This window comes from Lepus europaeus, chromosome 2 (genome assembly GCF_033115175.1).
Source record: "Lepus europaeus isolate LE1 chromosome 2, mLepTim1.pri, whole genome shotgun sequence".
In the NCBI taxonomy this organism is placed as follows: Eukaryota; Metazoa; Chordata; class Mammalia; order Lagomorpha; family Leporidae; genus Lepus; species Lepus europaeus.
Window position 1 is genome coordinate 84,295,574 of NC_084828.1, and position 25,727 is coordinate 84,321,300.

At 36.1% G+C, this 25,727-nt stretch overlaps 1 protein-coding gene across 1 annotated transcript in view; it reads left to right on the forward strand.

Moving 5' to 3' along the window:
• The window catches only part of ACAP2 (ArfGAP with coiled-coil, ankyrin repeat and PH domains 2), a 158,493-nt gene that overhangs the window by 89,942 nt on the left and 42,824 nt on the right, over positions 1-25,727 (forward strand). Inside the window, exons 7-10 of the mRNA XM_062209903.1 lie at positions 72-116; positions 4,061-4,156; positions 9,061-9,135; positions 18,583-18,695. Of these exons, the coding sequence (XP_062065887.1) occupies positions 72-116; positions 4,061-4,156; positions 9,061-9,135; positions 18,583-18,695 (329 nt within the window). The remainder of the gene's footprint in view (positions 1-71; positions 117-4,060; positions 4,157-9,060; positions 9,136-18,582; positions 18,696-25,727) is intronic.

Genomic DNA, 25,727 nt, shown 5'->3' on the forward strand with positions numbered 1-25,727 from the left:
AGTTTTACCATATTGCATTATGGGTTTTTAAAGTAATGCATGGATGATTAACCAAATGTATTTTCCTTCAGATTAATGTTCTTCAATCAAAAAGGAGATCTGAAATCCTAAAATCAGTAAGATATTAATTGAAACAATATTTTAAGTATTTTACTATGTAACTAAATGTACCTATGTAAGTGTTTAAAGCAGCATTGAGTGTATACATTCTAGGCTTTTTTTTTTTTTTTTTTTTTCTTTTAAAGCATTCTGGGCTTTTAACTGCCCTTCTTTTTGATATTGGTTTTTGTTTCTTATGTGACACTTAACCATTTTTGTCACCTTCATGTTATGGTTGCTTATGTGTAACTCACCTATTAATATACTGTGAGTTTCCTTAAAGGTAGACTTCATTTTTAAAAATCTTTTGTTATCTTGAGATGATGCTTTACATGTACTTGATGCCCAGTGCTGTTTGATGAATTACTGGAAATTGTTGGTGTAAAAACATGTGAGAATGTTTCAGGATTTGTTTTGAAATTTATAAAAATAAAATAGCATTACACTTAGTTTTTGAATTTCTTCATGCTTGTGTTGGCTTTTAAATTTTTCTGCCCAAACTCAAAGTATTTATGTTTTTTCTCTATAACTTTATGTGTTATTTAGAAATTTAAAATATTTGAGATTGAGAACTTATATGAATGCATTTGTTAGATTGATGATGTCTCAGGTTTGTTCTTTGGAGTATCATTATACAACTGTGGGATGAAATTTGAGGGTTATCTTTATTCTTCCTGATCCTCCTCACTCATGGTGACAGTGATATACCATTTTTAAGAATTTGCCCCCCCCCTTTTTTTGTGTGTCTTAAAGCTAACAAGGAGGTAGGTAGGGATGGTGTGGTATGGCATCAAATACTTTCATATTTTAAGAACCTTGAAATAATTCCTCCTCTCTAAGTTTGTTTACTGAAGTAATTTTCTCCAAAAAATACTGTACTTAACTTGCTTTAGATCATTGTCTGCACTCAACTCTTTCCTTATGTTATGTTTGTATTCATGTTATAACTTGTTAGATAAGGACATTATAATTCCTGCCTTTTTCCTTTTTTTAGAAGATAGTGTTTTCTCTCATTTTTCATATTGACAGTAATGTGTGTTAATTGTAGAAAATTGGAAAAACTATGAAATAAAAAATAGAAAACTTTTTTTATTTATTTTTATTTTTATTTTTATTTTTTAAAAATTTTTTGACAGGCAGAGTGGACAGTGAGAGAGAGAGACAGAGAGAAAGGTCTTCCTTTGCCGTTGGTTCACCCTCCAATGGCCGCCGCGGTTGGTGCGCTGCGGCCGGCGCACCGCGCTGATCCGATGGCAGGGGCCAGGTGCTTCTTCCTGGTCTCCCATGGGGTGCAGGGCCCAAGTACTTGGGCCATCCTCCACTGCACTCCCTGGCCACAGCAGAGAGTGGCCTGGAAGAGGGACAACCGGGACAGAATCCGGCGCCCCGACTGGGACTAGAACCCGGTGTGCCGGCGCCGCAAGGCGGAGGATTAGCCTAGTGAGCTGCGGCACCGGCAAAAATAGAAAACATAAGTCCTACTACAAGGGGCAGAACCACTCTGTTGTATAGTTGAAAATGTATGAATAAATGTGCTTTTTAAATTGTGTTTAAAATTTTTAGAAGATTTATTTATTTATTCAAAAGGCAGAATGATAGTGAGACACACACATAGATCTTCCATCCACTGGGTCACTCTCTAAATGCCTGCAACACCCCTGTGCTAGGCTAAAACCAGAAATCAGGAACTCCATGTAGGTCTCCCACATGGTTGTCCACTGCTTTCCCAGGTGCACTGGCAGGGGCCTGGATTGGAAGCAGAGCAGCCAGGGCCTGAACTAGTCCTCATAGTTAGGATGTCAGCATTGCAAATGGTAGCTTAACTGCCGCTCCACAACGCTAGCCCTGTGTTTATTTTTTTGAATCATTCAACTTACTGTTTGTAAGTTTCTTATTTTTTTCACTAACACAGTATTGAATCATGAGTATTCTTCATTTAAGGATGGCTTTTGTGGCCAGGAAGGGTTCTAGCATGTGAATATACTTGAGGTTGGCAAATCTTTTTTGTAAAAGACCAGCTAGTAAATATGGCAGATTTTGCAGACTGTGTGGTCTGTGTGTTTACTATACCCTTGTGATCAGAAAGCAGCCATGAGCAGTATGTAAATGAGTGGCTATAACTGCATTCCAATAAAACTGTTATTTGACCCAGAAGCTTGAAGATCATATACTTTTATATGTTTTCTTTTCTTATATTTTAAGTTGCATGTCTTTGTTTTTTTTAACCATTTGAAAAAATACAAACCACTCTTAGCTCATTTGCTATCCAGAAATAGGTTTTGGGGCTGGATATAGTTTACAAGTCATAATTTGCTGACCTGGAATAATATAACATCAATTACCTTCACCCAATAATGAATATTTAAGTATGTTCCATGTTTTTTTGATCTTACTTTCATTAATACAAATGAATTGGAGCACTTTTTTCCATATGTATATATTTTTGGTCACTTGTGTACCCCATAGAGATCCCTTGTTTCTTTTGGAGTGTTCATCTTTTCCGTAGGATTATACTTCTCTTACAAATTAAGACTGTTACTCTTTTGTCATTTTTTTTTTTAGTTTGTAATTTGTCTTTTAACATGCTTGCTATATATTTTGATAGATGGGCATATTTACCATTTTTGTGAAAAGCCCTAGTTTTAACCCTGCTGTTTTTTTTTAAGAAGATTTATTTTTATTTTATTTTATTTTATTTTTTAATTTATTTGACAGATAGAGTTAGATATTGAGAGACAGAGAGAAAGGTCTTCCTTCTGTTGGTTCACCCCCCAAATGGCCGGAGCTACGCCAATCTGAAGCCAGGAGCCAGGTGCTTCTTCCTGGTCTCCCATGCGGGTGCAGGGGCCCAAGCACTTGGGCCATTCAGCACTGCCCTCCCTGGCCACAGCAGAGAGCTGGACTGGAAGAGGGGTAGCTGGGACTAGAACCCGGCGCCCGTATGGGATGCCGGCGCCGCAGGCGGAAGATTAACCAAGTGAGCCACAGCGCCGGCCCCAACCCTACTGTTTTAAAAATATAATTTAGTAGCTTTTAATTATGTTCACAAAATTGTATCGTTATCACTATTGTACCATTATCTAATTCCAGAATAATTTATTTTTATGAGTTTTGTCCTTCTGTCTTTTGTTTTTTTTAATTGCTTTTTTTCTACTAGAAAAAAAGGATTCTGAATATTAAGTACCTTATGACTTATTTGAATTTCAGAGGATTAAACAGATGCTTCGTCTTGCTGGAAATAATGTAGATATTTACAAGATCATTTACATATTATACATTTAATTATATAATTCCTTACCATGTAAAAGCTTCACTAATAAGGGTAATTTTTCTTTCATAAATAGATAAAACATAGGAAAAATTAGAAAAAAAACTCAAGCTATTAATAACAGTTTTGGATTTGTGGGATGAAAATAGAGACTTTCATCTTTTCAAAGAGTCTATTGACTCACTATTTTTTTGTCTTAGGAAAGAAAACCAAGGATTCCCCCATTTCAAGTTGTGCTTAATGATCTAGTAGGTTGTAAAATATCTGTGACTGTTTTATTTTGAGGGTTTTGTATTTTTCCTTACCATTTCATTTTTTATTTGTAATTTGAGGTTTGCTAGTGATTTGGATATTTTTAATATATTTAGGAAGATAGTGAAACTTTTGAAAATTTGTTTATTTGAATCAACTGTATGAATTTGATCATCTAGAGATAGTCTGAATAACTAAAGTTTTGGGCATTGTTAAAATTTTAAATCACTAGGAAATTTCTTTTAAATTAAATTTCTTACTGTATTTGCAAATATTGCTGAAATATTCATTCAAGAAAAATAACAATCAGTTTTAAATAAGTTTGACACTTTGGGTTCTTGTGGAATAATTTTTAAGCATTAACGAGGGTTAGGATTTTTAAAATTGCATAATATTTATCTAGGAATGGATTTTAAAGTAGTAATCTTTTCCCCTTATTAGATGTTATCCTTTATGTATGCCCATTTGGCGTTCTTTCATCAAGGATATGATTTATTTAGTGAACTCGGACCCTACATGAAAGATCTTGGAGCACAGGTAATGTTGGGCTATTTCTTGATTCTGTATTATAGATCAGTAATTTGTATTGTTTTTTTAAAAATAGCATAGTTCATTTACTTAATGAAGTTGGATGCTATAAAAGATTGATGTGGGTTAAATGTGTAATCAAAAATAAAATTAAAAGTGAAAATAACCATATGTTGTTACATATTGTAGAAGAAGGTACTGAAAAGGAGAATTTAAAAATGAATTGGCTGTTTCACAGAATACAGAACTGTATTTTAAAATTTCTTACATTTGGTTAAATGAGTTAGTATCCTAATTTGCTTTTCATTTGTGTTACAAATCTTATGTTTAAAACAATTGTGTTTTGCTATTTGAATAATAAAATTTTAGAATCTTAAGATTATAGATCTGGGAACTTTTTAATTTTACCCAGATTTACATCTCTGTGTGGGCATGTATGTGTGTGTGTGTGTGTGTACATACACACATACATATGTGAGAATTACATGTAAGAATTCTATATGTATAGAAATCTCGTTGTGTCCAAATAGTTTTCATACCTGATCGCAGCTTTATGTGACATCTGTTCTGGGTTTTTTTTTTTTTTAATTGATTAATGAGTTTTCTTGATCTATTTGTGTCAATTTTTAGGTGACTTATTTCCAAGATGATTCAGTTTACTTTCTGAGAGTAAGGGATTAAGGATGAAAAAATAGATTTAAGGAAGCAGGAAAAAAGTGAAATGGGAATTGTATTTTTCAGTGACCAAAGTGTCTGTGTGGGATGTGCTGGGAAAGAGTGGGGTGTCAGAATATGCTGTGAATTACACATATTCCCTGGTTTCTACCTCTATAGAACCTAGTATTTTGGAAGAAACCCACAAGTCACCATACTGTAAATCTTTGTACAAATTGCTCTGAGTATATCAGTTGGGATTAGGTTTGTTTGGAAGTGATAGAAAACTAAAAACAATAATATCTTCATAAAGCTTGAATTTTAGTTCTCCTGTTTGGAGTGAAAGGCATGGTATGGTGGCCACTTGATTAGCAGGGACCCAGGATACTTAAATCTTTTGAATCTGCCTCATGATCCAAAATGATTCATCAGGGTCTAGCCATCATACTCAAATTCCAGCTAAGAGGAAGGAGGAAAGACAGATACATTCCCTGTATTTGAGAACAATTCCTAGAACTTGTACATATCATTTCTACATATATCCCCATGGCCAGTGCTTAATCCAAGCTGAAACCAGCTCTAAGAAATATAGTCTTTTTTTTTTTTTTAAAACGTTTTAAGCTTTTTATTCAGTGAGAGAAATGCGTAAGAGAGTGAGGGCCCCTATCTAAAAGGAGAGAGGTAAATCTAGATTCATTCTGAGTACCAGGAGCCAGCCACGTGGAGGAGCATCTAGGCCAGAAAGCATGGGGCGGGTGGCCCAAAGGCCCCCTGGGCCCACACTGGCAAAAGGCCAGAAAGGAAAGAAAAAGGGCTGTAAATATAGTCTTAATGCCAGATAGGCATGTGATCTGGTAGAATATATATACATATATCCTATACTATATTTATATTTTATACTATATCTAAAGAACAAATAGAGAATGGATAATGAAGACAGAAGTTTGTTTTTTTTTTTTTGTTTGTTTGTTTTTTTTTTTTTTTTGGTTATTGTTTTTGTTGTTAAATTACAAGAAGGGTCTAGGTGTTGCCTGAACATACAGACAGGACATTAAATCCAGACTTAGGATAAAAGAAGACCTCCCTACATTCTAGGCATTCCTCATTCTATCTGACATCAAGCATTAGATCATAAAAACATTCTATCAAACATTAGATAATAAAAACTATGTGAAATAATTGCATACTTTTAGAATTTATTAATTTCAGTTTGCATGTTTTTTTTTCCTCTTTAGATCTCAAATAAGTTTTCAGGTCCTTGAAAATCACCTAAGCCCCAGTGTCTAGCGCCCAATGGATAATACGGCCTTATTGAAGACAATCAGGATATTTTTTAATAATTCACTGAAGAGATAATGGCATCCAAAACTAGAGTCATGGCAGTAGGGGAGAGATAGGGGTTAAGATAGGCTAGAGAGACATGATTAATTCAGGTTTAGGTGTATTGGTTTTTTGAGGATAAGACATGTAAGTGGACATATCTGACATTAAGAGAGAGGAATGTAGACCAACTGAATCAATAGCAAATAATTTCTAATGGCAACCACAATAGTAGATGAATTGACTCTGGGACAGTTAGGTCTTTCAAAATCATAGAACTATTTTTTAAAAATATAGATGCCTGGACACCCTACCTAAGATTATACTTTTGTAAATTAAAGTCAAGATCCACTAGTGTTGAGTAAAAAGAAAAGCTGACTTGGGACAGGGACCTAAGAAAGATAAACTTTTTTTCTCTTTTTTTAATTTTATTATTTATTTGAAAGTCAGAGTTATACAGAGAGAAAAGGAGACACACAGAGAGAGAGAGAGAGGGAGGGAGGGAGAGAGAGAGAGAGAGAGAGAGAGAGAGGTCTTCATCTGCTGGTTCACTCCCCAGTTGGCTGCAATGGCCAGAACTGCGATGATCCGAACCCATGTGGGTGCAGGGGCTGAAGGACTTGGACATCTGCTTTCCCAGGCACTTTAGCAGGGAGCTGGATTGGAAGTAGAGCAACAGGGACTCAAACTGGGGCCCATATGAGAAGCCAGCATCACAGGCAGCAGTTGTACTTGCTGTGTCTCAGCACTAGTCCCAGAAAGACCAACTTTTAGAGATGGCTAGGTAAGAAGTGGTAGATCAGGAAATAACCATGAGAGCAGGCAGGAAACCAGGAGACAGTAGTATCATAGGCCAAAGAAAAAGTATCTTGAAGAGGAAGGGGTGGTTATCAGTATCAAATATTGGAAAAGAAGATCAAGGAAACCTAGGACTTTATTGGATTTAACAGCAAGAATGGTATTTGTTACCTTTATGTGAAATGCTTTTGGAGACCCAAGTGGCAGAAGTTTAATTGTGATGGCTGATGAATTTGAAATTGGCAGGTGGAGAACATGGTAACATTAAAAAAATTACTTATTTTTGTTTCTTCTTTGAAAGATAGGTGTTCCATCTACTTGTTCACTCCCCAAATGCCTGCAGCAGTTGGGAGTGGGTCAGGCTGAAGTCTATTTCCCCAGAATGCAATCTGTGTTTCTTATGTGGGTGTAGACTCCAGTACTTGAGCTGTCACCTGCTTCTCAGGGTGGGCATTAGTAGGAACCTGGAATTGAGAACAGAGCTGGGGTTCAAACTTAGGCACTTTGATGGGGTGTACACATCCCAAGCAGCATCTTAGTCACTGCACCAGAGGCCCAACCTGAGAACGTGGTACCATTTTAAAGACGTGTTGGGGCCCGTGCTGTGGCATAATGAGTAAAACTGCCACCTGCAGTGCCAGTATCGCATATGGTCACTAGTTTAAGACATATTTCCATGAAGTTTTTGAAGATTCCTTGTATAATTATAACCATGTATAATTGTAATTAGTTGTTCTAATAAATAGGCATTCAGGAAACCAACAATTTCTCATCATACATTACTGAAAATCAGATACTTCTCTTATGACGAAAAGGAAAAACATCTTTTCTAATGAAAAGAAACAAGACAGAAATGTGATTTTATGATGTCATTAAATTTTTTGAACTTTTTCGAAATGAACCTTAAGAATTGGTAATTTTAGGGACTGGCATTGTGGCACAGCAGGTTAAGCTACCACCTGCAATACTACAGCATTCCATATTGGAGTCCTGGCTGCTCTGCTTCTGATTCAACTCCCTGCTTATGTGCCTGGGGAAGCAGCAAATGATGGCCCGAGTGTTTGGGCCCTTGCTATCTAGGTGGGATACCAGGTTGGAGTTTCAGGCTCCTGGCTTCAGTCTAGACTAGCACTGGTTGTTTTGACCATTAGGGGAGTGAGCCAGTGTTTGGAAAATCTCTTTCTCTCCCTCTCTGTATCTGTCACTCTGCCTTTCAAATAAATAAATAAATTTTAAAAATTGATAATTTTATATCTTGGTGTTATGAGTGATTTCTATTCTTTTATTGTTAAACTTTTTCTTGTGTCTGGTGAATGATTTTCTTCCCTTTAGATTTCATTATAACAGCAGTAGAGCAAGTTGAAAAAAATGAAGCATCTTGAGTGCTCAGAAGTACCTATTACAGTGAACTTGTAGGAGCTATTTGCACTAGTTTAACTGTACTGCTTTTTACTATTCGATACTTATTTGAGGGGAAGAGAGAGAGAGAGAGAGAAGGACGGTTAACTCTTCAGATGCCCGCAATGGTCCCTGGCTGGGGCTGATCAGGGAGCTAGGAACTCAATACAGCTCTCCCTCATGGGTGACTATCTCCTGCTGCCTCCCAAGGTGTGTGTTAGCAGGAAGCTAGAATTGGGAGAAGAGCTGGGACTTGAACGCAGGCACTTTGTCATGGGATATGGGCATGCCATTCCATGTCTTAACCACTAGGCTAAATGCCTGGCCCTACTTTCTACTAATTGAGGGGTAGGGGGAACAACAGTGTCTCCTTGTAACTTTAATTGTAACTAGTAAAATTAGCTCGGTCCGTCAGCAGTCATTAAGGGATTGTCATTTTCCTTATTTACATACTGAACATGTATCACTGCAGTGCCCATAACAAGTCCTTCTGCCACACATGCTTGGTGCCATGACTATTCTGGAAACAAGAAGGAGGAGATGCAGCCCTTCTCAAGAAGGATTTGATATAGAAAAACATGAAACTTGTATTTAGAGTTTAGCTAAATGCCTTTTTCAGTAAACTTAAATTTAATGACTTATTGCTGTGTTTATCTAGGAAATGACTTGATTATGATTGGGGAAAAATAACCATACCTTTTTTCTTTGAGTTGTAATTCTAAAATTTTTTTGCCCTTTTATAGTTGGATCGACTAGTTGTGGATGCAGCAAAGGAGAAAAGAGAGATGGAACAAAAACATTCCACCATTCAACAAAAGGTACCTGAAGGGAAAAATTACAGGAGGTTAATTCCTATTTGCACAATTGTTTGACTATTAGTTTAAGCCAGATCTCATTTGTCAAGTCTTTTGAGTTGCTATAATAATTAAATCATGTGGATGAATTCCTCCTTTTTTTTTTTGCAGAAATTAATGAAAATTTTAGGTGTTGAGTATTTTATTATCTTTCTAATCAAAACATTTATAAGCAATACTTTTGAACCAGTTCATAAAACCCTTAATCTCCTAGAGCCTTAACTAAATTAAAAATAGCTCTTATTTTAGAATTTAAAATGTTATTCATAGTTTCATTTAGGGTATTACCAACTCCAAATAAAGTGTGTGTATCAGACAAAAGAAAGAGGGAGGGAGGATATTAGTGTCAATATGTATGTTTGGTATGGACTTGCTAGCTTCAGTCTCTAAGGCAGCACCTCTTCCCCTCACCTCCTTCTCAGCCATCTACCATGTGATTTATATTCTAAACTCATTTTTGAACAAAATATTTTAAAACAAAAACTCCACAGCAGGCCAGGTGTCCCATATAGAAGTGATGGTTTGCGTCCTGGCTACTCTGCCACCCATCCAGTTCCATGCTAGTGTGCCTCAGAAATCAGCAGAAGATAAACCAAGTACATGGGCCCCTGCCACTCATATGGGAGACCAGGATGGAGTACCGTGCTTCTGGCTTCAGTCTGTTCCAATCCCAGCTGTTGTGACCATTTGAGGAGTGAACCAGCAGATGGAAGATCTCTCTATCTTTTTCTCCCTCTCCCTGTCACTGTGCCATTCAAATAAATAAGTTTTTTCTTGCTAAAGATTTATTTATTTTAAAGAGTTACACAGAGAGATAAAGAGACAGAGACAGAGAGAGAGAGAGAGATACCTCTATCGGATATCTATCCGATGGCTCACTCCCCAAATGGTCTCAACGGCTGGGGCTGGGCCAAGCTGAAGCCAGGAGCAAGTAGTTTCTTCCAGGTCTCCCATGCAGGTGCAGGGGCCCAAGTACTTGGGCCATCTTCTGCTGCTTTTGCAGGCACATTAGTAGGAAGCTGGATTGGAAGTGGAGCAACTGGGTCTTGAAGGACACCCATAGTGGATGCCAACGTCCCAGGCTACTCTACAATGCTGGTCCCTAAATAAGTCTTTTAAAAATAATAAGAAATTTTGCCTAGAGCAAACTGAGTTATCGCTATCTTCTCTATCTTCTCAAATACATCTTTGGCCTCTTTGTACCTTCCTCTTTCTTAACACAGATAAACATTCAAATTGATAAAAATGAATTACAGGAAAACAGGATTATTCCTACATAAAAAGGATTAAAGGGATGCAGGGGGAACGAACTGAGGCTGGGATAGGAGGAGAGTGTGTGGGAAGGACAAAGGTGGAAACAGTTAAAAAAAAACAAAACTCAGATTGGTTTGTTCACGCTAAAAGAATTGAATGTGATATGCCTGACAATACTATTATCTTATGTGATCAACGATATTTTTTGTGTAGTGAAAAGAAAGAGTTGAAGATTGAGTGCAGTAATGAAAGTGTGAAATGAGAGGCCTTCTGGCAGTGCTTTAAGTAATGAACAATCAAATCAACTTTTGTTAAGCTTCTAATTGGTATCTGCTCATTCCATATCAGTACTGGTTCATGTCCTGGCTTCTCTGTTTCTGGCTGTCGCATCCTGGGAGGCAGCATACGATAGCTTAATTACTTGAGCCTCTGCCACCCATGTGGGAGACCTGTTTGGAGTGCTTGGCTTCTGGCTTCAGCCTGGCCCAGCCTCAGCTGTTGAAGTCATTTGGGGATTGGATGGAAGATGTATCTCTCCCTCTCTGTCACTCTGCCTTTCGAATAAATAAATAAATCTTTAAAAAATATATACAGTAAACTAGATCTGACAGATAATCTCAGTGGAAAAAATAAAAGCAAAATAAATAATAACAGTAAAGAAAATTAAATTGATGATGGATTATTAATGCTTAAAGAGAAGTGATATTAACAAATGAGATTTTCTGCTAGAACTGTTTTTTTTTTAGAAAACTTTTATTTAATAAATATAAATTTCGAAAGTACAACTCTTGGATTATAGCGTTTTTTTCCCCCCATAACCTCCCTCTTATCCACAAACCATTCCTTCTCCTACTCCCTCTCCCATCCTACTCTTCATTAAGATTAATTTTTAATTATCTTTATATACAGAAGATCAACTTAGTATATACTAAGTAAAGATTTCAACAGATTGCACCCAAGCAGATGTACGAAGTATAAAGTATTGTTTGAATACTAGTTTTACTGTTAATTCGCATAGTACAACACATTAAGGACAGAGATCCTACATGAGGAGTAAGTGCACAGTGACTCCTGTTGTTGATTTAACAATTGACACTCTTATTTATGACATCAGTAATCACGTGCGGCTCTTGTCATGAGCTGCCAAGGCTATGGAAGCCTCTTGAATTCACAAACTCCGACCTTATTTAGACAAAGCCATAATCAAAGTGGAAGTTCTCTCTTCCCTTCCGAGAAAGATACCTCCTTCTTTGATGGCCCTAAAAACTTTTTTTCGAGATTTATTTATTTGAAAGGCAGAGTGACAGTGAGTGAGAAGGAGAGAGAGAGAGAGAGAGATACATATATCCTCTGTATGCTGGTTCAGTCCTGCTGGGGATGGGCCAGGCCAAAGCCAGGAGCCAGAAACTGCATCCAGATCCCTCATGGCGGTGGCAGGAGCCAACACACTTGGGCCATCTCCCATTACTTCCCCAGGTGCATTAGCAGGGAACTGGATAGGAAGTGGAGCAGCTGGGACTCAAACTGGCGCCCATATGGGATGCTGACATTGCAGGCAGCAGCTTAACCTGCTGTGCCACAGTGCCCATAAACATCTTTAAATTAATTAGTTATTGTTAGGTGAGATTAATGCCATGTTTTCTTTTGTGTTATTTAAAGTTATATTAACTTTTATTCTCAGCTTGGTTGAATAACTTTTTTTCTTAATTGACAAAAATTATACATATGTAGGGTATACAACATACTTTGATGGGTAAATTGTTTTAATGTCATCATGAAAAGATTATTAAAATTGAGACCAATCAATTAAAATGATAGAGCTTATTTATAGAAATATGTGAATATTTGTTTAAATTACATTACTTAACATTATTCATGTTTAATATGTTTCCCTATTTTATACACAGTTCATTATTGTAATAAAGGTGTAAATCTAAGATTAAACCATTTGATTTTAAGCTCAATGGTTTTCTTGAAAGAAAATAATGCTGTTCTTGCTCGTTATGAATACTTACTTTTTTTCTGTCCTTTAATGCTGACACAAGGCTGCATTACAGGTAAAAAAAATTCAGGCAAATAAAAATTAACAGAAAGTATATCTTAAGTATGTTTAGTTTTTTCAAGAATTGAAATTGGTCAGTTGAAGAAACAGTATTGCTGTGAGCATTCACATACCTCCTTTCTGACATGTGTACCCATTTGTAATGAATTTGTACCTATCAGTAAAACTGATGTGTCAGAGTGTGTATATATGTTCAGCATTAGTAGATAAAACTAAATTGTTCTCCAAAATATTACCATTCCTGGCAGGCAACATTGTGTGAGAGTTCTCATTGTTCCTTGCCACCTTGTATTGGAGAACTTGAAATTTTTGCCTAAATTGGGTAGATATTGACATTTCATTGTAGTTTTAACATCTACTTCTTTAGTGATTAATGAGCTCAAGGACTGTATTCTGTATGTCAGTCATTTGTATATCCTATTTGTGAAATGTCTGTTAGTGTTACTTTTCCAGCAAGTTGCCTAACTGTTGATCTAATTCTTCATATAATCTGGATATAAGCCCCCTTTTAGATAAATGTGTTTTCAGATTTTTCATATAATATATCAGTCTTATGTTTGGTACTTTTTGTGTCTTGTTCAATAAATCCTTTTGAATATAAGATCACAAAGATATCTTCTGTATTGATTTGTTTTTCAAGTTTAGATCTTTAATCTGTAATTTGGGGATTTCTGTATGGTATGAAGTAAAATTCCAATTTCCTTTTATTCTTCTATTGTAACTGGTTGACCCAGATCAGTTATTAAAAAGTTTGCTTTTTCTCCACTGCTCTTTGTTGTATTCTGTATTATACATCACATTTCCTTACATTCGAACCTTGTTTAGGCCCTCTTATCTGTTCCATTGGTCTTTTTGTCTTAATTGTTCCAGTGTTATGCTGTCTTAATTATTTTGAGAGTTAGAGTCAATCCTGATACTTAATAAAGCAAAGCTTCCTTCTCTCCCCTCTTCAGATGTGAATTGCCTAGTTTTGCATTTCTGTAGATTTCAGGAACAGTTTTTCAGAGTCCATAAAAATAGTTTTTGTGATTTTGATTGGGATTAAGTTAGGTCTTTGGGATCAGTTTGGAAGAAAATTAATGTCTTTATTTAATAATATTTTCTAATATATGAGGTTGGTATAGTCACCATTTATTTATAGTTTCTTTAATAATCTTCATAAAGTTTTGTGGTTTTCTCGTACATCTTTTATTAGATGTGTTATATACTTTGTGAATGTTATTGTAAATGCTATCTATTAAAGATTTATATTTTCACTGTTTCATTGTGTTATAGTAGAAAATAAAATAGATTCTTCTCTATTGTTTTTTTTTTTTAATGAATAATGCTCCTAAACTCTTTTCTTATTTTGATTTATCTCTAGATTCTTTGGGAGGTTCTATGTACAAAGTCTAAATCTACAAATAATGATAGTTTGTTTCTTTCCAATTTGTATTTTATCTTACTGATAGGTAAAACCTTCATCCTAATCTTGAAAGGAAGTGGTAACTATGTTTTTTCTTATCTTGCTGGAAATTTCAAAGGGAAAGCTTATATTAGATTCTCTTCATTGACCAATCTTTGTTTTGCCTTCTGGGCTGCATACCAAAGCTCAAGTTCTCTTGATAGGGAAATGTCCTTAAGAATAGCTGGTTTCCTTACTTTACCCACTTCTTGCTTCTAATTTCTACTTCATCTTTTGTCTTTGAATAATCCATATTTTTAAAACTTTTTATTCATTTTTTAAAAGATTATTTCTTTGAAACGCAGAGTTATAGAGAGGCAGAGGCATAGAGAGAGATCTTCCATCTGCTGGTTCACTCCCCAAATGGCTACAAAGGCTGGAGCTGGGCTGATCTGAAGCCAAAAGCCAGGAGCTGCTTCTGGGTCTCACTTGTGGGTACAGGGGTCCAAACATTTGGGCCATCTTCTACTGCTTTCCCAGGCCATAGCAGAGAGCTGGATCAGAAGTGGAGCAGCTGGGTCTTGAACCAGCGCCCATATGGGATGCCAGCACAGCAAGCAGTGGCTTTACCCACTATGCTACAGAGCTGGCCACTGAATAATCCATCTTAATTTGTTGGGTCACCAATACGTTTTAAAGAGATTCTAACAGCATATAGTTTATCCAACATTATTAATTGTGGACATTATGAACTCTATCACATTTTAAATATTGTAATCTGTCACATTTTAAGTGCTATGAAATATTTGTTATTGATATTGAATGATTAATTTATATCAAAGAATATAGTTTGAAATTTGAGAAATACTTGTATTGCACTATATTTTCAAAAGTATCTTTTTTATATAATTTTTTAAAATTTATTAATTTTTTTATTTTTGACAGAGTGGACAGTGAGAGAGAGAGAGAGACAGAGAGAAAGGTCTTCCTTTTTGCCGTTGGTTCACCCTCCAGTGGCCGCCGCGGCCAGTGCGCGGCGGCCGGAACACCACACTGGTCCGAAGCCAGGAGCCAGGTGCTTCTCCTGGTCTCCCATGGGGTGCAGGGTCCAAGCACTTGGGCCATCCTCCACTGTACTCCCTGGCCACAGCAGAGAGCTGGCCTGGAAGAAGGGCAACTGGGACAGGATCGGTGCCCCAACTGGGACTAGAACCTGGTGTGCCGGCGCTGCAAGGCGGAGGTTTAGCCTATTGAGCCGCGGCGCCGGCCATCAAAAGTATCATTTTTAAAAAAAACGATTTATTTGTTTGAAAGGCAGAGTTGTAGAGAGAGAGGGAAGGGGGGGAACAGAGAGAGAGAGAGAGAGAGATTCTGTCTGCTGGCTTGTTCACTCCCCAACTGGTTGAAACAGCCTAGGTTAGAACTGGGCCAGCCTGAGGCTAGGAGCCAGGAGCTAGGTGCTTCTTCCAGGTCTCCCACATGGATGTGGGAGCACAAGGACTTGGGCCACCTTCTGCTGATTTTCCAGGTGCATTAGCAGGGAGCTGGATCAGAAGTGGAACAGCCAAGATTCGAACCAGAGCCCATTTGGGATGCTGACATTGCAGTTGATGGCTTACCCTGTTGTGCCATGATGCTGGTTCCACAAGTCTTATGTTTTAAGTCACTAATCAGGGTTATTGAAAACTTACAAATGAAATCTTTAGAGTGCTACTGAAGTCAGTTACATCTATTACTGACTGCAAGGTGTCCGGCGCCTAACAAATCTTCCCAGGCAGACGAATCAGTTAATTCACAAGCTCTTTTTGGGATTCCCCTCCCAGGTGAGGTTCCCTGGTCCCAACAGAGCGGGGGCTGGGGAAGTCGTGTGTCAGAGGTTGGGAGGGCTCCTTTTATAGATGCAGGGCATGGTGGTTAAAAGTTGAGGTGGATCTGATCCTCTTTGGTTGACCTTTAGGCACCCGTGGGGACCTTGACAAGGACTTTTCTTCCCTGGAAGTACAGGTAGGGACTCTCCATTCCCGGAAGTATAGGCCTTCCCTCCTTGCGGATCCCAAAGCTACCACTGACTTAATCCTATTTTTACAAAAATTTAATAGATCACAGTCTCAAATTTTAAAATGAGGGAATTAAAGTTTCCCTGATTTTTAAAGAAAGAAATATGAGATTACTGTGATGGCACCAGTGTGTTGGGCTGCTGCTTGCGCAGTTTGAGTTCTGGCTACTCATCTTCTGATCCAGCTTCTTGTGAATGCATCTGGGAAGGCAGCAGAAGATAACACAAGTACTTGGGCCCCTGCCACCCATGTGGGAGACTCCGATGGAGTTCTGGCTCCTGGCTTTGGCCTGGCCCAGATCTTGCTGCTCTGGCCATTTGGGCATTGAACCAACAGTTGGAAGGTTGCTCCCACTGTTTCATCCTCTTTCTCTGTCACTCTGACTTTGAAAGCAATCCATCATAAAAGGAATAGTAGGAAGAAATGTAGTGATTCATTTACAGATCTTATTTCACTTGATCATTTTGGATTATAATGTCTTTTAATTGTTAAAGTGTGAAAGGTGCCCTCCAATTGCCCTCCAGACTGGTAATTCAGTCTTTGTCTTGTTCACATCCTAGTAGACTCCCAGAATCTGGAAGACTTTAGGTTTTAGGTGATTCTCACTCTGCCTGCCTTCCAAAGCAGGATCCCCACTCAGAGTATTCTCAGCAGGCAGTTATCTGCCTTTTCTGAAAATGTTTTTTAAGACAGGCAGCACTCTCATTGTAACCAATGGTCCAGGAGTGCTTTTGAAAGGTCTGACTGGGGCCGGTGTTGTGGCGTAGTGGATAAAGCTGCCTCCTGCAGTGCTGGCATTCCATATGGGTACTGATTCAAGTCCTGGCTGCTCCACTTTTGATCCAGCTCTCTGCTGTGGCCTGGGAAAGCAGTTGAAGATGGCCCAAGTCTTTGGGGCCCTGCACCCACGTGGGAGACCCTAAAGAAGCTCCTGGTTCCTGGCTTCAGATTGGCACAGCTCCTGCCATTGTGGCCATCTGGGGAGTGAACCATCGGATGGAAGACCTCTATCCCTACCTCTGCCTCTCTGTAATTCCGCCTTTCAAATAAATAAATAAATTTTTTCTTTTAAAGATTTTTTTTTTTTAAATTTATTTGAAAAAGTTACAGAGGTAGAGACAGAGAGAGAAATCCTCCATCTGCTGGTTCACTCCCCAGATAGCCTCAACGGCCGGAGCTGCGCCGATCCGAAGGCAGGAGCCAGGAGCTTCTTCTGGGTCTCCCCGTGGGTGCAGAGGCCCAAGGACCTGGGCCATCTTCTGCTGCTATCCCAGACCACAGCAGAAAGCTGGTTTGGAAGATGAGCAGCCGGGACTAGTACTGGCTAGGCCTATATGGGATGGTGGTGCTTCAGGCCAGGGCATTAACCCACTGCGCCACAGTGTCTGCCCCCAATAAATAAATCTTAAAAAAAAAGAAAAAAAGAAAGGTCTGACTAGCTTTTATAAGTTTAAATTTGCTGACAGCAACAGTCTTGCAATTTTGTTCAAAATACTTTGGTAGTTTGTTAGGAAATAACATTCATTTCTGATTTCCAGATTTCATGAGTTCTTGGGAAGAAAATTGAAAATTGAGTTGCATTCAAGTGAACAGTTGATTAAAATGATAGCATAGGACTCTGAGTGATTCCATGATCCTAATAAAAACGTGAGCTCAACATGCCTACTTCAGATTGTGGGCTAAGAGGTCCTTTTCCTTTGTAATACTAACTTTTATTTTCTGAAAAAAACTGCTATAGATCCTGTATCTTATTCCTGAACTTCTCAAATAGTGTCATTATTACTCCTGTAAGATTCAAAAACTACTATTATACTAATATATTTAGAAAATAGTGGTAGACTTAAATAAACCCAATTAAATATATCCATATGGTTTTTTTTTTGTTTTTTTTTTTTGTTTTTTTTTTTTTTTTGACAGGCAGAGTGGACAGTGAAAGAGAGACAGAGAGAAAGGTCTTCCTTTGCCGTTGGTTCACCCTCCAATGGCCGCCGCGGTAGCGCGCTGCGGCCGGCGCACCGCGCTGTTCCGATGGCAGGAGCCAGGTGCTTATCCTGGTCTCCCATGGGGTGCAGGGCCCAAGGACTTGGGCCATCCTCCACTGCACTCCCTGGCCACAGCAGAGAGCTGGCCTGGAAGAGGGGCAACTGGGACAGGATCGGTGCCCCGACTGGGACTAGAACCCGGTGTGCCGGCGCTGCAAGGCGGAGGATTAGCCTAGTGAGCCGCGGCGCCGGCCTATCCATATGTTTTTAAAATTATTAATGTATCACCACAAAGCATTAGGATAAAATGGAAGAGTTTAAAATGTCACACACTGTGTAGTATTTAGCTGTTCCCTTTGTTTGTGTACATATTGTTTGTGCCTTTGATCAGTTTATATAATTCATATTTTCTGTTCTCTTTTACAGTACATTTTATATAATCATCTGAGTTTTATGTCATCATTAGGATTGCATAATCATCCACTGAATTGAAATATGTCAGTATCTGTTATTGGTCATTTAAGCCCTTCTCCTCCTTTGTTAGGAATATTTTTCTCATAACTGACTTAATGCATAGCTTTTCTTACTTCTGAGTTCTTTCCCTAGACTAAATTTACTGTCTAGGGAACCTAGGCAAGTCTAATAAACTTTTTTATGTGTTAATTTGTCTAGGATTTCTCCAGTGATGATTCTAAGTTAGAATACAATGTCGATGCTGCAAATGGCATTGTTATGGAAGGCTATCTGTTCAAGCGAGCCAGCAATGCCTTCAAAACTTGGAACAGGTAATATATTTCAAATACTAGCTGTGATCTTTCAGCATTTGCAGTTTTCTGACTTTCCCCGAGATTTGGCAACTCCTTTCTCCATTCTCTTAAATTCTGTAAATTCCATAGTAGCATTCCTGAACTTGTTGCATTGAAGAAAATATACTCTGAGAAACAGCTGAAAAAATGAAAACAAAGGAAGCAAGGAGAATTTGCTTCCTTGGTTTAGATCATCACAATAAATATAACAATATGAGCTGTCTCTGATAATTGTTATAAAATAGTTGTAAGTACAAATTATATATTGAATACAGTAGATCAAAAGGACAAGTGAACTGTTTTTTCCTTTTTACTTGTAGTTTCTCCCTTATCTGATTTTTATGTACATTTTTACTCATTGTTTGCCTATGAATTATTTAGCTAGATAATTATAATCTGTTAATCTTTGCAATAACTTTCATTTGGCAAGGGTTTTAAGGAATGGAATTTTCTTTCACATGTGTGGCAGCCGATGGCCCTTTAGTTTAAACTTGACAACTATCTAAAACTTTGAATTATTGCTAAATTAATTTTTATAAGATACACACCAGTAAATGTTAAAAGCATGAATGTACATATATTTTAAGGTATTTTCTCCTGTATTAATATAATAAGATGAAATAATTTCAGATATTACAGCATCAAAAAAAGATTGGTAGTCTCAGGATCATCTTTCTGAATATCAGTGATCTTTTATTCAATGATATCTGTTTTTGCAAAAAAAAAAAAGGTAGAACAGTTTTATAATTATTGACGTACTTGCGTTCTGGGTTAATTGATTTAAACAGTAAATATGTGCTGAAATACATATATTTTATTACTTGAACAGAATGTGAATTTACCTAATGATAGAGGAGGTTGTTTTTGTTTTTGAAAAAAAAATGGACATTAGCAAAATAAATAAAAATTTCCTGGTAAGATTAATTTAGTTTACATTTTTGTTAATTTAAAACATCTAATGATTTATTGAAATGGATTCCTGGTACACTTGTTTTGATTTTTTGGCTTTGAAATTATATAATGAAAACACTGAAAATGTCAGTGATTTATTGAGTGTTTCCTTAACATTTGATATTGCCAAATGTTTAATTTGTTATTCACAATAATTTTTCTTTGCCTGAGACTGAATATAAACTGGAAAGAATAATGGTTATATTTAATATTTCACCCCTTTAAGTTATGTAGAACTTTAAAAATACTGCCTGAACATGGGAAGATCAGCTAAAGTGTTCTGGTTAGTAATAAAATTTCGAACTACTATAAACTTAAAATGAAAATTAGAATTATGTTATCTAGGCCCTAAAAATGAAGACAAGAATTTTTAAAAAAATGTTTTATTCATTTGAAAGATAGAGTTATAGGTAGAGAGAGGGAGAGATAGAAAAGTTTTCCATTCGATGGTTCACTCCCCAAATGGCTACAACAGCCTGAACTGGGCTGATCCGAAGCCAGGAACCAGGAACTTCCTTTGGGTCTCCCACATGGGTGCAGGGGCCCAGGCACTTGAGCCATCCTCTAGTGCTTTCCCAGGCCATACCAGAGAGCTGGATCAGAAGAGCAGCCGGGACTTGAACTGGCGCCCAAATAGGATGCCAACGCCACAGGCAGAAGCTTAACCCACTATACCACAGTGCCAGCCCCAGAAATTTTTAAGTTTCTGGGCAAATTCTTTAGCCAGAGTAGGAAATTAACAAAAGCATAGTGTTTATGAATCCTTATAATAAATAAGGATTACTCAACCAATATGGTTTTATGATATAATGTTAGAACTTAATGTTAGCCTTTGAATTTCAAAGCAGCCCGCTTAAAGTTTAACAAAGTTAAGATACAGTAAATCCGTGAAAAAATTCCATTATGTTAAGAAGAGAAATGAATGTTCATGGACTATTCCAAAGAGAAATGACCTCAGACTTCAAAATAAAGCAAAGTAGATGTTAGTGAAAAATTGCATGCTACTGAGGACAATAGAAGAAAACTAATTATGATTTAATCATGGACTTTTTTTTTTCAATTTTTACCATCTGTTTTATGAATTCCATTAATTAGGATAAGTATTTAAATGCTACTTAAATCAAGTATTGAATAGTTTAAATTCTTAATTGTAGATGTATTGCCTGTCACTTGGAAGGTAAAAGACAATAACTTTGTACATTAGGATGCTTTTTACAAGAAATATCATCTGTATGTGGTGAGATGATGCTATTGGTTAGAATTTTATAGTTCAGTGTCTTAATTTTCATTAAAGAAATAGTGCTTTACAGAGATGGTTGCACTAAGAAAGTTGTATAACTGGCTTACGAAAAAATTGAGAGACAGAACTTGGAACTCTCAACTCTTACTCAAGTATGCTTTAGCATTTTATTTAACTTGTTTTGGAAATTCCAAATAATCTATGCTTTGATATAAAAATATAATTTAAACTAGTAAAAATACTTCACTATTAAAAAAATTCATAATCCTTTTACATTAATAGGAAAAAATTACAGATTGCAAATTAATTTCATTTTGATATGCTTTTAAAGAACATTTGAGGAAAACAATAGTAAAAAGAGACTAACATATAAAAATAAAATTTTCTACAAAAAACCAGAAGTCAAAACCGTCAAAAAAAGTTTTTAAATATTTTCCAGGTTATAGGTAAGGAACAGTATAGAAGGAGAAGAAAGAAGAGTAATCTAATATTATTTAGAATTTTCTTTTACTTTTCAGTATTAAAAATTTAGAATATGTCTTAAGTTTCTTAAATGAGGCTTATCAAAACACTAATATTAAGAAATTATAGTCTGTCCTATTTCTCTTTTTAGTCCTCCATCCAGCTTAATTTAGTGTGTTGTACTGGCCTCTGAGTGAAAGACTATTTGTGATGTTTGTGCCTTAGCTTAAAAAAAAATCCAGGGATCCAGCTATTCAAATATGAAGATTTTAATGCCCACTGCTTTTTTTTTTAAGGTTACCTATTGTTTATTTTTTTAGGGAATACTTTTGTTGTGGTGGTGGTCACTGTAAGGTACCAATCGTATGATGATTATCATTATCTATAGCTTTGTGAAATTATGCCATATAGCATTTTAGAAATAAACTTTTAAAAAGACTTCCATCTTGAGTAAAATGTGAATGTGGCTAGGAATTTCCAAACAGTTTAAAAATATTACTCTGTATTTCATAAATTATTAATAATGTTATGATACTGCCATTCTATAATTTGAAATTTAACAGGATAGATATTTTGTATGATTTGATTCAAGTAGCATAAAGAGTGAAAAGCTTTACATCTTACCTGAACTCTGGAGCTTCTTTCTGATTGATTTCAGATTTCTTACTTGTGATAATATCAAAATTATATATGCCTATAATGCAGTTGGCCCTCTGTTTCTATGGTTCTGTATATGTTGATTCATCCAGCTTTGGACCACAAATGTTTGGGAAAAAAATTACTTTATACTGAATATATATAGACTTCTTTTTCTTGTTTTATTCTCTAAACAATGTAACAACTATTTATATAGCATTTACATTGTATTGGGTATTATATGTATTCTAGAAATTATTTAAAGTGTGCAGGAGGATATGTGTAAATTATATGTAAATACTAAGCCATTTTGTTTAAGGCACTTGAGCATCCTCAGGTTTTGGTATTCATGAAGGGTTCCAGAACCAATGCCACATGGATACTGAGGGATGACCGTATATGTTTTTCTGAAGACACACCTGAGGTTTGCCGCAATAAATTTTTCGTATCAGGTCATTTTCTCAGTGAGGCAACTTCACTTCAGGCTCTAAACAGTGCATTATTAGCACTTAACATGTTTTTTTTGCTTTTCATGATAAATTTGAAAATTAATGAGGAAAATTAAAAACTGATATATCTTAATAACTTCTAAAAGCTAGTGAAGAAGCTGAATACCTTCCTATACCCAATCTTTGTTGCATAGAAAATAATTAAAAGCATAAACAGTATTATACAGTTTTAAAAGTGAAGTGTTCTATATGCTTTTCATATAGATATACTTTTTGCTGACTGTTTTAAAATAAGTGTATATATTGACTGAAGATGAATCCTACTTATATATAACCTTAGAGTTTCTGCTGTCGATGGGTGAAATAGAGGTAGACACTGGTGAGAGAAAGGTTTATTTGAATAGTGTTTTATGATTCGTAAAATTCTTAATTAATGATCCCACTTTTCTTAAGAAAAGCTTTTGTTTGTCTTAGACCTGTGTAAGTTCCTACTTTGATCATTTCCCTTAATTTTTAGGAAGAACTTATTAAGACTAGGCAAGTCTTATCTTATAGCTGTGACCATACTAGCAGAAAATAATAGCTGAGCTATATCCAAGTGCTCTAAGCCTTTAAGAACTTTCTATAACATAATACTTGAAAGTTTTTGAATATTTCTTAAATTTCAGTGTTTTAGATTCCTAAGAATAGGAATTCATTGTATGACATTATATGTATAATACATATATCAATGCAACAGATGCATTTGACTATTTTTTAGGTTAAGAGCTTAGGCTTGTTCCTTTAATTCTTGCTTTATTTTTGTATCATGCTAGTCCTTTGCTTATTTTGCACATTTGCATTTTCTTTCTTTTACCACCTTCCCTTATGTTTTAATCCTGCCCCATTTTTTCACATGACAGGAAAAAGCCCGATCATATCAGGTACCAAATGGCTTCTTCCCCTTCACCCTCATCTGACTTCAGTTTCCTCTTTGGCACGAGAAAGCTGATAATTAACCTGCATTTCAGTGGGATTACTTGCAATGGATAAAGTCTCTATACTTTAAATTGGAAATAAAATGTAAACATTATTCTATCTTTGAATTGCTCATCTCCTCAATTTGTTTTAATCTGTAAAAGAACATTTGATGTGTTTATAATTGTCAAAATAAGGTACAGATTGAGTAATATTAATACCTTTATATTTTTTTTCAGAAGGGAAATAGTTCAGTAAACTCCTTCTAAAAAACTGAATAGTAATTCTTTTGGTAGCAACCATATTAATTATGTTGAAAAAATACATTTTCAATTCCTAAATTTTCTTTGACTATTTTTCTCTCTGTAAAAACATAAATTGAATTTGAAATAAAGAGCTTATACATGAATAAGCTTTTAATTTTATCAAATATTTACCTATTTAGCACCTACTTATATATGAATTTGTGAATCTATAATCTGTATAGTTTTTTTGCTAAAGCTTGTATAGATTTAGAAGTTTAACTTTCACTCATGTTCTTAATTTTAAGTATAGTCTGGGACTAGTGATCAGTATAGTGAGAAATACCTGATATACATATACATATTTTTTTTTTCTTTCCCACTCAAGTTTTGTCTGGAAACACTCAGATATCGACATGTCAAATTTGATAATATTTAATTAGTTATACATTTATTGTTTTGATTTAACATCTTTATTATGTTGTTATTTCAACTTGATCTAACTATAAAGTGGTATCTTATTTTTCTTTATGAAGCAAAGTATTTTCATCTTTAAAAACATTGCCTTTGACTTTGTATTTATTTTCTGAATCTTACAGGTATAATGTAGTAGTTTTAGGAGTACTATGCTTTCCAAAGTTTGCCTCTTTGGACCTAATAATTTTTTTGAGTACTTTCAACTCGGAGGTATCAAGTGCTTTAAGCATTAGATATATTTTTATATTTATAGGACATGAGCTGTTTCTAAGTCTCATTTTTCCTCTACCTAGGAATGTTGATGATATGAGTATCATACAGCAACAATTAAAAATTATCTACTTTACTTACCTGTTTAAAGTTTTGACCAATGTTAATTGACTATGGTTAGTACTTAAAAAAAAAAAAAACAAAACAAAACAGTAATTTGAGGGACAGAGAGATAGAATGTTCTCCCATCTGCTGGTTAATGCCCCAAATGCCAACACAAGGAAGGACTGGGCCAGGCCAAAGCCAGGAGCCTGGAACTCTATCTTGGTCATCCACGTGGGTGGCAGGTACCCACCACAACCATCTTTACCTGCTGCTCTGCATGGTATACCTTAGCAGGAAGTTAGAGTTGGTAGTGTATTGGGAACTTGAACTCAGGCACTCCAGTTTGGGCCATGAGTGTCCCAATTGGTGTCATTCTCTAGTCCAAACACTTGACCCAGTTCTTTTTGTTTTTATAACACTGGAGGGGAGACAGTGTCATTAAAACATGCAGATCTTAGTAATTAAACAACTTTTTACCTGGGGTATATTACATAACTCTTTTCTATAGAGATGGCAAGTTAGAATGAATTTATATTTACTGTCTTTCCTGAGTGTACAAAATCTGATGATGTGAGAACATCACAGAGAAGCAAGTTAGATGGCAAGGGAACTATATTTCAGCAACATGTATGATTTATACAGACAATAATCAGGCTATCACTGTGGCCTGGCAGGTAAAACCACTGCTTGCAATGTTGACATCCCAAATGGGCACTGGTTCAAGTCCTAGCTGCTCCACCTCCCTGCTAATGGCCTCAGAAAAGCAACAGATAATGATCCAAGTGCTGGGGCCCCTGTCACCCATGTGGGAGACCCAGATTAAGGTCCTGGCTTCAACCTGGCTCAAGCCCTGTTCTTTGCAGCTACTTGAGGATTGAACCAGTTTATGGAAGACCTCTATATTTCTCTTTGTCTAACTGACTTTCAGATAAATAAAGTATTTTTTTAAAAAAGGATAATAGACTGACTGGTTTGTGATAAGATATAAGTTTTTGTATTGCATTTTGTTATTATTTTTAGAGGATATTATCCTGAGTTGGAGCAGGACAAAAAAAAAATTATTTTTTTAAGAACTCAGAAGCATGAAAAGTTTATATGATTACATGAGTCTTTTTTTCATTGCTCAATAGAATTCTGTAGTTTTCATCAACTAAATAATGATTACTGTTATATTAAATATATGAAGTTTTATTAATATAGTTCACCCTGTTTCAAATGATTAAAAAAAAAACTTTAATCAGTGTCAGAGATTATTTCCATTGCATGTCATCCCATGTAGCAG